Source organism: Bubalus bubalis, chromosome 5, assembly GCF_019923935.1.
Source record: "Bubalus bubalis isolate 160015118507 breed Murrah chromosome 5, NDDB_SH_1, whole genome shotgun sequence".
NCBI lineage: Eukaryota > Metazoa > Chordata > Mammalia > Artiodactyla > Bovidae > Bubalus > Bubalus bubalis.
Genome location: NC_059161.1, coordinates 50,569,547 through 50,583,889, shown reverse-complemented (window position 1 = coordinate 50,583,889; position 14,343 = coordinate 50,569,547). Strand labels below are relative to the sequence as shown.

Below are 14,343 nucleotides of genomic sequence, written 5' to 3'. Positions count from 1 at the left end.
GCCACAAGCCTTGCCAGACAGCCAAAGATGAGAACTGCCAGATGTATCTTGGAACCCACTCTAATACTTATTATGGAAGGTCACATGGGAGGGTTTTCTTCTCTCACCGAAATCCCTCTTGCTGGGCTCAGTTTGTTTTCTTGGATCTGGTCTTGGGAGAAAGGGACTTATTCTCACAAATGGACCTGAGCAGATGGTGGCAGGAAATGAAGAGAGTTAAGAGGACAGGCCCAGTACAGTGGCGTGGGCCTTTCATGTTCTCACCACCAAGAGCAAGGGCATCTCTGTGCTCGGAGCCCTTGCCAACTGGACTAACACAAAGCCCAGACTTGGAGCTGATCCCTCCCTGAGGGACCCAAGGCAGGTTTGTAAACTCCGAGTAGGGGGCCGTACTTCTGTGGCCTCTCTCCCGGGGAGGCTGCTTCTCCAGGGTTCCTCCCCGATTCCAGCCCCACTGTGTCGTGACTGCCCACAGATTTCCAGCCAATAGACTCGGGGCATTACTGACCAGTCCCCTGTGACAGACCTCAGCCCTCCATAGTCCACCCCAGCCCTTGTGTGTGGGTGTGTGTGTGAGTTGGCAGCAGAGGGTGGGTGGGTGGTGAGAGGGACCTGTAGGGAGGGGCACTAACTCACCCTGACCAATGGCCTCTAGCCCCTTTCCCCCAATTCTTCCTGGGAATCCCCTCATCCCTCTTTCCAGATCACTTCCTGTGGGGACCCTGGTCCAAAAACCCACAAGTCTGGAATTGACTGAACTGCAGCTGAGCTGAGGTTAAAACCTAGCTCCTGAGGACCCCTGGGCCTGAGTGTGTCTCAGCTTGTCAAACATTCACAACATCCGAGGAGCCCAGGGACATTCTAGAACAGTTAGGGCACATAGGTGACATCTGTTGGGAGCCAAACTGATGCCTCTGATACTGGCCCCAAATCTTGTAACATCTCAGGTCTGGATTTGTGTAGATAAAGATGAAGAAACAGACCTAAACTTCTTGGTGATATGTAGGCTTGTTATTAAATCTCCTTCCCAGTAGTCTCCTCTGAAACACCATTCTTTCCATTTCTCTCCACTCCATCCCACCGACTTGTGAGTCCCTGCGGGCTCCAGCTTGACTCTGTGTCTCCTGGCCCCAGGAGGGTGGGGAGGAGTCGGGAGTGGGGGTTGGTTCTACTAATAAACAATTGCTTTGTTGTCTCCCCTCTTGGTCAAGGCAGGGTCCCTTGCACCCACCTCTCCACCTGCACCCACTGAGCACACAGGAGCCCCATCGGACTTCCCTAGCAGCTGTAGGCCTTGCCTAATTGTGCAAATGACAAAGAACTACCTACACTGTTCACCAAAATTGTGATTTATGTGGTCACTTAGACACATTCTTGTCCTTTTAGAATTTCAGATAAACATGCTTCCTTCACGAATTCGGGTGGTAAAGTGACGGTGACTCCATACGGCAAATGCAAGGTCATCGTTAATGGGGTGCCCATCGCGACCAAGACAAAGCTGCAGCATTTGGTAAACTCCCCTGCGGAGCCACAGGATTTCCTAAGTCCAACCAGGAGAGCTGGAGTGAGGCCGGCAGGGCTGGGCGCTAAGCCCCTTCTGTCCCTCTGCCACCGTGTCCCAGTGATGACGAGGTCACAGCTGTGGAGTTGCGATATTAACTCCCTGAGTGTCTGGGGGAAGTCATTTCACCTCCCTGGACCTTGCTTACAAAACAGAGAGGGGTGAACTAGGTGCTCGCCAAGATCCTTCCAGCTCTAACGCTGTATGATATTTTAGATTTTAACAACCTGCCATGGGGGGACTTCCTTGATGGTCCAGTGGCTAAGATTCTGAGCTCCCAATGCAGGGGGCCTGGGTTCGATCCCTGGTCAGGAAACTAGATCCTAGATGCTGTAACTAAGACCTGGCACAGCCAAATAAATGAATAAATACTAAGAAGAAAAAAAAAAAATCTGCGCCGGAGAAAACTGCCAGCACCTTGCCAACATTGGGCTCTCTGCATCTCCCCACCACCCTGTCGGTAGCACAGGGGCTCAAGACCCTTCTCCTGTCCCTTCTCCATGCTGAAGCCACAGAAAGCCTTCTATTTTACTTTAATTTGAGGATAATTGCTCTACAATGTTGTAGTGGTCTTTGCTGTACATCAAATCAGTCATAATTATATATATAAAACCCCTCCCTCTTGAGCCTTCCCCTGCATCCTGCCCATTCCACCCCTCTACGCAGAGATCCTTTTAGACTAGCACACTGGAGCAAGCCACTCCTTTCTTGGAAATCCTTCAGTGACCCACCCTTTTAGGACACCAGAGTGAGTGGGCCCATCATCTGCTTCTCTGGCCTCACTGCTCTGCCTGGGCTTCCCTTGGTCACATGACTCTTTGATGCTCAGACCTTCCAGGCTCTGGTCAACAGTACTCTTCTCAGCCTCACCAAAACTTAGCACTCGTGAAAGTTGCTCAGTCGTGTCCGACTCTTTTCGACCCCATGGACTATACAGCCCATGGAATTCTCCAGGCCGGAGTACTGGAGCGGGTAGCCTTTTCTCTAGGGGATGTTCCCAACCCAGGGATCGAACCCAGGTCTCCCGCATTCCTGGTGGGTTCTTTGCCAGTTGTATCATCTTAAATAGTGCACCTTCCCCGAGGTGCTCTGTAATCCCCAGTGTGAATTAGCCCGGAACATTCTGTGGAAGCCCTGCCCTTTTCCTTCCCATCCTGCACAGGCTGTTACATCATTAGTTTATCAAGTCCTGGAGGGGAGGGATGGGTCTGTCTAGTCCCCACTGACTCCCCCAGTGGCTGACAGAGAGTGCGGAATAAAGGATTAGTCAACAAAAGCACGAGAAAGCAAGAGGCCCCTCTTCCCTCCTCATTTACAGGTCTCTCCCCTGCTTGGGGATTCACGAGGGCCCATGATGCACACAGAGGAGCAGGCTGACCTCACCCGCTCTGCCCTCCTCCCTCTGAGCACACTGTCTCCTTCCTAGGACCGGATTATTTTGGGATCCAACAGCGCCTACCTTTACATTGGGTTTCCTTCCGAGCGAGGCAGTGAGGACTTGAGCAGATTTGATTATGACTTTTTCCAGCTGGAGAGAGCGGCTGCTGAGGGAGTGAGTGCTGACAAGCTCGGTGAGCAGCCCAGGCCAGGCTTCTGGCATTTTCCATGTGCAATCCTGCTTTCCTTAAGAAAATAATCTTTGTGTCAAAATACAATGTTTAGAAAATTAAGGTATGATTTTCATAGAGTAAGCACATGTGGAAGATTTATTTAATTCATAAAATTAATTATGAGGGTAAAGATGCTGATGTAGGTTCAATCCCTGGGTTGGGAAGATCCCCTGGAGGAGGGTATGGCAATGCATTGAGAATTGAAGGATGCTCCAATATTCTTGCCTGGAGAATCCCATAGACAGAGCAACCTGATGGGCTACATACAGTCCATGGGGTTGCAAAGTCAGACATGACTGAGCATCCTTAAACATTTCATTGTGTTATTCCTAAGGAAAAGGACTTTCTTTTAATACCTACAGTACAATTCTCAATATCAGAAAATTAACATTGATACTATTATTTAATCTATGAATTTCATGCATATTTACCTAATTGTTTCAAAAACCTCCCTTATAAAAAATTGGGATACAGGGTCCAATCCAGGACCACATTTAGTTGTCACGTCTCTTTGGTCTCCTTAAATCTGGAACAACTCACCAGGTCTGTTTTTGTCTTTCATGACCTTGACATTTTTGAAGAGTAAAGACCAGTCATTTTTTTAGGTTTTTAGGATGCTTCCCCATGATTGGATTGAGGTGATAGGTTTTGGGCAGGAATGCCAGCAAAGTGATGCTGTGTCCTCTGTGCCTCCCATCAGAAGGCACCTGGTGTCAGTTTCTCCATTTTTGGTGGCGTTAATTGTGATCACTTGGTTAAGGTGGTGTCTACCAGGTTTCTCCATTGTAAAATGAGTTATCCTGAGGCAAGAGGTAAATGCCACCCCAGAGTTAAGTGACTGGAGATTCACTCCCTGTGGATCAAAGCTCCAGGAGAGAATAACAGGACAATTAAGAGAGGAGGCAGGACCCTGCCCAGACCACATATTTCTCATTCTCAAAGTCAGAAGACTTCCTTGACCACATATGCGCAGAAAGGCTCCTTAAAGGTTCAAAGGGGAGTGACCTTTTGCCTTCAATCTTTCCCAGAACTATCCACATGTACTGTACTCTTTTTCCTTCCTGATAAATACTTTACTTACTTCCCTGCTGCTGCTAAGTCGCTTCAGTTGTGTCCGACTCTGTGCGACCCCAGAGATGGCAGCCCACCAGGCTCCCCCGTCCCTGGGATTCTCCAGGCAAGAACACTTTTCTGTCTTTGTGGGAATTCTCTTCTGAAAAGCTGAAGGGCCAGGGGCCTGCTCACTGTCCTCTGGTCTAGTGGCGAGGATTTGGGGCTCTCACTGCCACAACCCCACAGCCCCACTTCAATCTCTGGTGGAGGAACTGAAGCTCTGCTTCCAGCCGCTGCAGGCTGAGGCCACCTGAGAGCAATCCTATCTTTTCAATTAATATTTTATGGGGAGAGACTTTGATATGTAGATATCCTATACCTCATTACAATTTCATCCACTAGTTTTATCATCCTTTGATCATTGGATGATCAGTATGGATTTTTGTCAAATGGTGAATTCCTAGCTTCACAATTTCCTCTACCTATATTTGAAAAAACAAAAAGGCACTATAAGAAATGTTTTATCTGTTGATTTGTTTATTCATTTAGTTATATCAGTGTGGTCTCAGAGTCCTGTTTTAGTCAATAAGTTATCTGTTGCTTTCATAATTCATTTTGATGTGCAAACCATCCCCGTTTTGGTCAGTGGGCACCCCTTCAAGCTGGACTCTGTGTCTCCCGGACATTTCTCACCAGGCACTAGCTTACTTTCTGGCATCAAAAATGTTCCGGATGCATCTTGTGGTCTCTCAGCCCCAGCTCAGGTGTCAGTCATTTCCCCCAAGGATCCTGATTCCTTTTGGTAAAGAATGACATTTATAAATCAAGATCTGGAGCTACGTGTGCAAACTGCTACATTACCACATGTGTTCCCCCACACATATTACAGCTTCACCTATTCTGTAAAGTCATAAGTTCATACTCATATGGCCAATTCCAGTTCAATACCACAGAGTTTATTTTCATTTTCCCTGAATGGGCAAACATAATACATCTGTCAATTTTCCTCCATCTGTTCTCTGGATTCTCTCCCCTCTCACTATCTCAAGCATTTGTCTGTGAAAAGCCCCTTCTCTTTTGCATCACTAAAGGCTCTCCATGGATCATTCCATCACATGCAAATATGCTCCACTATCTTTTGCCATAAAAACAAACTTACAAAGCCCTACCTGGACCCACATCTCCCTTTGTTGTTGTTCAGCTGCTCAGTCGTGTCTGACTCTTTGTGAACACATGGACTGCAGCATGCCAAGTTTCCCTGTCTTTCACCGTCTCCCAGAGTTTACTCAAACTCATGTCCATTGAGTCAGTGGTGCCATCCAACCATCTTGTCCTCTGTCGTCCCCTTCTTCTCCTCAGTTCAGTTCAGTAGCTCAGTCTTGTCTGACTTTGCGACCCCATGGACTGCAGCACGCCAGGCTTCCCTGTCCATCACCAACTTCCAGAGCTTGCTTGAACTCATGTCCATCGAGTTGGTGATGCCATCCAACCACCTCATCCCCTGTGGTTCCCTTCTCCTGCATTTAATCTTTCCCAGCCTCACGGCCTTTTCTGATGGGAAAAGACCTCTAGCTACTCTAGCTCCCTCTAGCTACATCTCCCTCTAGCTACTGCTGTATTTCAACTCCCTCACAACAACCTGGGAGTCCTTGTCCACAGGAACACTCAGGAGCTTTGTCATTTCTCTTTGTTCATCTCTTCCCTTGCCTCAGATGGAGGTTCTTGACCACCTTGCCTCCCCTCTCATTCCCAGACCCCAGATCACTCCCCTCAGGAGAGGCTGTGGTGCCAGGGCCCACCTGCTGCCCACCCACACCCCCAACCCTGCCCAGTCAGGTGAGTGTGGGCTCCACCCCTCGGTGGAGAGACCCAGAGACCCTCGGTCTCTGGCTATACTGAACTCCCAAAGGTGGAGTGTCTCACATGGCGCCTGTGCAAACTTGTCTTCTAAACCCATGAGGAGAGTGTCGTGGGTGCACCTACATATGTGCAAAATAGATCCTCCCTTTTTCCTGCACCAAAGGTTTCTCTTCAGAATTTTAGCAAAATAAATGGATTTGAAAATGACCTCTTTGTTCATTGTCTGCAAGTTACTGAACAAAACAAGTCAATAAGACTCTAATACTAAGCCTGGACACCCTATATATTCATTTATTCATTCACAGGGTTGAATTTTCCAGCCCAGGGCTGGCAGCACAGTGAGGTTGAACAAGCCCTGACCCTGGTCAAAGGTGCTTAGCACCAGCAAAGACTGATTCTTCAGCAAGGTGGCTGTTGGGAAATTATGGGGAGTCAGACCTCAGCACAGGAAATCCCTAAATAACTGAGAGTTCTTGACAGGAGGCAGCACCAGCCAGGGTCTGGCAGGGGGGATTGGCTCACCCATTGTGTCCATGGTCCCCTCCTCCAAGCCACCCCAAACACAAGTAAGGACAAGTTGCTTCTGTGCCAGCTGTGGTTTCAGGAGAAGCCCCCAGACCTTCCTTTAGCCAGCTGTATTATTCTTGCCCCAGCCTCTTCACTGGACAGTCTGGAGCTACCTTGGGTCAAGGACACAAGACCAAGACTGAAAATCAGAGGCAGGGAACCTCCTGTCACAATGCTGCCGAGATTCATGGGTTGAGATGAGCAAGGGAGGCAGTAACTTTTCTTCCCCACTTAGTTTTCTTTCTTGCTTTTTAAAAAATTACACGTTTATAAATTTAAAATATAAATATTTGATGAACAGTTGAATGAATAACTGAATGAAGGAAGCAAAGAGCATGCAAGTTTATTTATGGATGAAAGGTATCCCAGAACCAGAGAGTGACCTCCCCTCCCTCTTCGATCTTTCCTAGGTGCTATGAACAGTGGGGATGGGAAAGCAGACCCCAGTGTCCTGGCTGTGTTCCAGGACTACGTCAAACTGATGCCACTGGTTGCAGAAGCAAATCAAATGAGCGAAGAGCTGAAAAAGGTAAGTGCAGAAAATGGTAAAATCTCAGCTCTAGAAAGGACCTTAGAGGACAGATTCAACGAGCGCCGCTCTCCCACTGCCCCGAATTGGCTTCATGGTGTAGACATGCCAGACCCTCGGGCCTGGAGACGGCAGGTGCTTTGCCCGAGACCCCACAGTGAGCTAGTGACAGGGCCTCAGTCAACACCCCAGGCCTCCCCAGTTTCAGCCTCAAGTCCATTCCTTCTACCTCTGGCCCCCACGGCTCCAGAACCACCAAGACGCCAGACCAATGCTTGCCCACCATGGCCACCCCACCCCAGATTGTCCTCGAGTCCTTCTCTGGGTGCACACACCCTGAAGGCTTCTCTGCCCCAGAGAAGGCCTGGGTTTGGAGTCACTCCCTGGTGACACAGGATCCCAATCATCAGGAAACTTGCACAAGACTCAGTCCCTTTGGTGAGGCTTACACATGAAATAGTTCCAGGATGCTGCCGAGAAATTCTGGGTGCTTTGTCATTTCCCTTGATGGGAATTCCAAGGAGCAAGAGGTGGACCATCTTCTTTCAGAAAGTCCGAGTGTGGAGAGGATGAAGAATAAATTGCAAAGATGGTATGTGCTGAGAAATGTAAAATTGTTTAGTGAGAAGTGTTTTTCTTACCAGGGACTTAATATGGAGCTGAAGGTGAAGAATTTAGCTTCATCAGATTCCAGGGGCTGTGACCTACAAAAAGAGGTCACGGTGAAGGTGACCCATCAAAGGACTCATCAGGTGAGGCTGCCCCTGGGGGCTGGTGTGCGACTCCACAACGGGTTTCTGAAGAGGTTTCCTAGGGATACAGATTAGTTTTACCTGCTACAGCCTGTGGAGCCCCAGCAAAGGGGCAGGATAGGCTCCAAGTATGAGTGGGATTCTGGGGGACTGACTCTGGGGAGAGGAGGACCCTCCGAGTTTCCTCTTCTGGTTCCTCTATCCCACACAACACCGAGACCTGGGATCTTTCCCACCCGCAGGCAGTGAAAACTTTCTATTTATTTTTATCATGACTCCAAAGTTTTAGTACCCAAAGGGAGCCTGAACACCAGCTGAAAATGGTGTTCGTGTGAGTGCCTGAGAGAGAGGGCTACCGTTTTGAGCAATGAGAAAACGCACACTTTCATTAAGACTCCAGAAGGTGGGCTTTCCTGGTGGTCTGGTGGTAAAGAATCTGCCTGCCAATGCAGGTGGTGGTGGTGTTCAGTTGCGCAGTTGTGTTCAATTCTTTGCGACCCCGTGGACTGCAGCACACCAGGCTTCCTTGTCCTTCACCATCTCTTGGAGCTTGCTCAAACTTGTATCCATCGAGTCGGTGATGCCATCCAACCATCTCATCCTCTGTCATCCCCTTCTCCTCCTGCCCTCAGTCTTTCCCAGCATCAGGGTCTTTTCCAATGAGTCGGCTCTTCGCATCAGGTGGCCAAGTATTACAGCTTCAGCTTCGGCATCAGTCCTTCCAATGAATATTCAGTGTTTATTTCCTTTAGGATTGACTGGTTTGCTCTCCTTGTAGTCCAAATGCAGAGGACATGGGTTTGATCCCTGGTCCAGGAAGATCCCAAGTGCCTCAGGGCAACTAAGCCCATGTGCCACGACTACTGAAGCCCACACGCCCTAGAGTCTGTGCTCCTCAACAAGAGAAGTCACCACAACGAGAAGCCTGTGCACCAAAACCAGGGAGGAGCCCCTGCTCTTGGCAACAAGAGAAAAGTTTGAGCAGCAGTGAAGTTCTCTGAGCATCTTTTATTTGCTGACAAAGGTCCATATAGTCAAAGCAATGGTTTTTCCAGTAGTTATGCATGGATATTAAAGTTGGACCATAAAGAAGGCTGAGTGCTGAAGAATTGATGCTTTTGAACTGTAGTGCTGAAAAGGACTCTTAAGAGTCCTTTGGACAGAAAGGAGATCAAACCAGTCAATCCTAAAGGAAATTAACCCTGAGTATTCACTGGAAGAACTAATGCTGAAGCTCCAATGCTTTGGTCACCTGATGCATAGAGCTGACTCATTAGAAAAGACCCTGATGCTGGGAAAGACTGAAGGCAGGAGGAGAAGGGGACAACAGAGGATGAAATGGTTGGATGGCATCACTGACTGAACGGACACAAGTTTGAGGAAGCTCTGAAAGATGGTGATGGACAAGGAAGACTGGCGTGCTGCAGTCCATGGGGTTGCAAAGAGTTGGACATGACTGAGGGACTGAACAACATGATTGTTACTTATAGTTCTATATTGGGTAGGTTGCTTATCTCCACTTCACTTTGTTCTTGTTTTTTTTTTTTTTTTTTTTTAATCTTATTTGGAACATATTTCTTTATTGCCTTATCTTGACTAATTTTCTGTTTTATTTCAATGTGTCTGGTAGGTTGGTTACGTCTCCCAATCTTGGAGAAGTGGCCTTTTGTAGGAGACATCCTATGTGTCCCAGAAGTGCCCTCCCCTCTGGTCTCCAGAGCTGTATGCTCTAGGGGTGCCTCCCTCATGGGCTGTGTGGGCCCTTCTGTTGTAGTGGGATGACTACTGTGGGTGGTCTGGTAGGCATGGCTGCCTCCTGAGGTGGCTGGCTGTGGAGCCCCAGGGGTCCTGGGCTAGTCCTGGCCCATTGATGAATGGAATGGAGCTGGGTTCTGTTTGCAGGGCTAGGGGTCTCGGTGTTACTATTGCCTGTGGGTGGGTGAGGCCGGTTCCTGACATGGCTGCCAGTGGGACCTGGGGTGTCCCATTGCTGGTGTCAGCCCACTGGTGAGTGGAGCTGGATCCTGAGACAGCTCTTGAAATGCCCAAGTTTCTCAGAGCTGCCATGGGCTTGCTGGTGGGCTGGGTTGAGGCTTGTGGGGTCTCAGGGCTAGTGCTGGCCTGCTGGTGAAGCCAGGTCTTAGGTCTCTGGCTGCAGAGTCCTGCGGGTCCTGGAGTTGCTGTGGACCTACTGGTGGGTGAGGCTGTGTCCTGCAGGCTCTGGTTGCATGGTCCTGCGGGACCTAGAGATGGTTTTGATGCACTACTAGGCAGGGCTGGGGCCTGGGCCCTCTGGTGGATGGGGCTGGCTCCCCTGGCAGCTGGGGGTTCAGGGGCTCCTTAGCAAACAGCCCACTGGTGGTTGGGGCTGTACCCCTGCCACTGCCTGCTTGGCCTGAGGTAACCTAGGACTGGTGCTGACTAGCTGGTGTGCAGGGCCAGATCCCAGGCCTAATAAACTAGATGGAAGACTCAAACCAGTGCTTGTCAGCACTTGTATCCTCTTTGTAGAACAACCCTCTGCACCCTTCCCAAGGCTTCCATCAGCATCTGTATCCCCCAGGGGCGCTCCAGTTGCCTCTTGTGTCTCCAGGAGGTTCTCCAAGATCAGCCAGGGGATCTGACCAGGAGGGTCTCCAAGATCAGCCAGGGGATCTGACCCAGGCATATTTCAAATTACTACCTCTGTACTGGATTTTGGAGCATGTGATTTTGCATGAGCGCTTTAAGAGTGAGGGGCTTCCCTGATGGTTCAGATGGTAAAGAATCTGCCTGCAATGCAGGAGACCCGGTTCGATCCCAGGAATGGAGAAGGGAATGGCAACCCACTCCAGTATTCTTGCCTGGAGAATTCCATGGACAGAGGAGCCTGGCGGGCTATAGTCAGACACGACTGAGTGACTAACACTTTCACTTTAAGAATGAAGTCTACATTTCCCACAGCCCTCTAACTCTCCTGAAAATAAGCCCGGCTTGGCCTTCAAAGACAAACATTCTGGAAGCTGGTCTTCCCAGTGCAGGACTCCCAAGCCAGGGTGCCGGATGTGGGGCTCAGACCTCTCACTCCTTGGCAAGAAGCTCCATAATGGTAATCATCTTCCTGTTTGTGAGTTGCCCACCTTGGGGTGGGTCTTCATTATGTTGTGTCTCTGCCCCTCCTACCCATCCTCTTGTGGTTCCCTCTTTATACCTTCAGTTGCAAGGGATCCTTTCTGCTAATCTTTAGTTCTTCCTCGCCAACAGCTGCTCTGTAAATAGTTTTAATTTTGGCATGCTGACGGGAGGAGGCAGCTCAGGACGTTCCTACTCCTCCATGGTGGCCACGCCTCTGGTAACCACTTCTCATGTGGCATTTATCATCAAGCAATTTTCTGCCTACCTGGAATTCTTCTTATTTTGGCTTGTGCTTTTGTCCACTCTCTCAGTAATCACTGTTGGTACGTGGCCCTGTCCCTCACCTACTGAGGGGACAGACCAGTGCCAGGCTCTTTTCCTGGATTTTCTGCTCACTGGGTGTGAGCACACCAATTTATTATCTTCTAGTTCAGTAGGTTAAAAGCCCAACGCAGGACTTCTCTAGTTGTGCAGAGGATAAGAATTTGCCTGCCACTGTGGGGGACAAAGGTTTGATCCCTGGACTGGGGAGATTCCATATGCTGCGGAGCAGTGAAGCCCATGTGCCACAACTAGAGCCCAGGAGCTGCAGCTGCTGAGCCTGTGCGCTGCAACGGTGTGAAGCCCACGTGCCTACAGCCTGTGCTCCGCAACAAGAAAAGTCACTGCTATGAGAAGCCCATGCATCGCAACGAAGAGTAACCCCTACTCAGCACAATTAGAGAAAGTCCACACAAAGAAAGCCCAGCACAACCAAAAATAAATTGAATAAATAAATGAATTTGTAAAAAGCACAACACAGATGTTGCTGGGTTGAAAGCAAAGTGTCAGGAGGGATGTTGCTCTCTGGAGGCTTGAGGGGAGAATACGTTTTGTTGCTTTTTCAAGCTTTTAGAGCCACTTACATTCCTTGGGTCATGGTCATCTTCAAAGTTATCCACATAGCATCCCTGACCCTGCTTCTGTTGCCATCTCTCTTTCTCTGACCCTCTCTTCTGCCTCCCTCTTCTACCTTTAAGGCCCATGTGATTACACTGGGTCCATCTGGATAATGCAAGCTAATCTCCCTATGTTAAGGTCGGCTGATAAGCAAATTTAATTCCTCTTTGCCATGTAAGATAACATATTCACAGGTTCCAGAGACTGGGACAAGAATATCTCTGAAGGTCTTTCTTCTGTATACCACCAGCTCAAACTTTCATTTCTCCTGGGAAAGTGTTTTCTAAGTCCATCATTTCCTCTAAGTCATTTCCTGGGATCCAGCAAAGCTGAAGTAGATAGGTCAGCAATGAATGTAGTGTTCTTGAAGTTCCCTCACCAAAGCTGAGTTTGATGAGACTGTCATTGGTCTTGGGTACCCAAAACCCAACCCATCAGAGAGAGCATGCTGGGAAAACCATAGAAATGAATTGTTAGAGCAGCAGATGGAATCAAATATTGATGATGTACCTTTGTGTTTCCAGGTGTGGATTTGGTCAAAAGCCAAATTTATCAATAGGAAATTCCTAATGGAGGAACTTTACCAGCGTTTTCTTGATGGAGAAGACAGCCAGGTAGCCCAGGAAGATGACCCTTTCTGGGATCCTGTCGAAGTTGTTCACCTGGGCTCCGCTCACATCTGGCTCCAATCTCTTGCCTACTGCATGAAGTTCGAGGAACAAGTGGAATTTCTGAACTGTGACGGACTGGAAGAGGCAGTGTTGCATATCCACATAAACCCCTGCTCCCCGACAGGACGGTGGGTATCTCCGCCACCCCCTTGTCTAGTTCTGGGTCACACAGAAAACTCACAGCAAGCCTGAGTTCTCCTGGAAGGGGAGAACTTGGTACCCTGAAGAGGTCACTCCTGAGACAAACAAATGAGCTCGTTCATTCATAATTTGGCCTCATCATATCTGATTTTGCCAAGGCAGCCAAATCAGCTGACCTGGACTATTTAAAACCCCACATCCAGCAGTCTTTGAGCAGCTCACATTGCCCTAAAGGACCAAAGGAATGGGAATACCCTGCAGAGGCAGGACTGTAGTAGAAGGAAACACGGACACGAGCCCAGAGATCTGGGTCGGTAGAGAAGCCAAGGGTGCCACAGAACCTTCCACCCTCCCCACCCTTCCTGGCGCCTGTGGGGTCTGGGACCCACCACACACATTTGTTCTTTCCAGCATTAGTCCTCAGCCCTGCTGACCAGGCCCAAGTGCCAGAAGCAGGAAGCTGATTTTGTAGCTCACCCTGCCTCCCTGGACAGGCTCTGTTAATTTCTTTGTTCCTTTTCTCAAGAAAGGAACTGTGGTATCTTTGTTTCCTTATGTGGCCCCATTCTGAGCTGTTATCTGATCTTTGTGCTAACTCCACTGTACAACCTTTACTGTCCCCTCGGGTTGTCTCTTGGGCTTCCCTGGCTCAGATAGTAAAGAATCCACCTGCAATGCAGGAGACATGGGTTCGATCCCTGGGTCGAGAAGACCCCCTGGAGAAGGGAATGGCAACCCACTCCAGTATTCTTGCCTGGAGAATTCCATGGACGGAGGAGCCTGGCAGGCTACAGTCCACGGGGTCACATAGAGTCAGACACAACTGAGAGATTTACACACACACAGAGGTTGTTTCCCTGTTTCCTCTCTTTGGGCCAAAGGCAGTTGAGAGAGTTTTTACAAAGCTAACACCTCTTAGCAATTCTAAGTAAAGAGGCTAGCAGGAGGCCTGGTCTGGGTGCCAGTGTCCTCAGAGGCTAGCCGATGCAAGCTTTTTGTCTTTCTGAAGAAGAGAGTCAACAAGTGAGCAACAAAACTGCCAAGTCTTGTGACTAAAAGACTAAGATGACCAGTGCCTCGCTGTCTTTATTGGAACTCTAAGTAACTTCCTGGGCATTTTGCTACCCCAGGCTCCTAGGCTGCCCGATGGTTGTATTTCTCACTCTTAATTAGTAAAGTGGCATTATAGTTTACAGGTTTCAATCTCTGTGAGCTCAATTGATGTGAGAGAAGTACCCTGCTGGAAAGCTGTCCAAACTGGTTTCTGAGCCTGTGGGCCTGGAGTTGACTCTGGACTGTGAAGGGTTCACAAGGAGAATGACACCTGGAGAGGCTGCCTGTGGCCAGCCAGCTGGCTTTCTCTAGGTGGCAGGCCCTCTGCCCACTGGGGAACCTACCTAAATCTTCAATGGCAGTTTGGCATCCACACCTGGGTGCATTTACTGCAAGAAGCTGTTATATTCCTGTCTCCTCTTTGAGAAAGTCCATATCTTGAAGTACAAGAGCAGAGTGGGCTCTTGTGATATGTCTCTTGAATGAATGAATT

The 14,343-nt window shown here is 49.0% G+C and overlaps 1 protein-coding gene across 1 annotated transcript in view; it reads left to right on the top strand.

Annotated features, from left to right (window-relative positions):
- LOC102404008 (kinesin-like protein KIF28P) overlaps positions 1-14,343 on the top strand; it is a 61,051-nt gene that overhangs the window by 34,529 nt on the left and 12,179 nt on the right. The window contains exons 11-15 of the mRNA XM_025286022.3: positions 1,387-1,510; positions 2,988-3,132; positions 7,062-7,180; positions 7,825-7,932; positions 12,510-12,784. Coding sequence (XP_025141807.2) covers positions 1,387-1,510; positions 2,988-3,132; positions 7,062-7,180; positions 7,825-7,932; positions 12,510-12,784 — 771 coding nt within the window. The remainder of the gene's footprint in view (positions 1-1,386; positions 1,511-2,987; positions 3,133-7,061; positions 7,181-7,824; positions 7,933-12,509; positions 12,785-14,343) is intronic.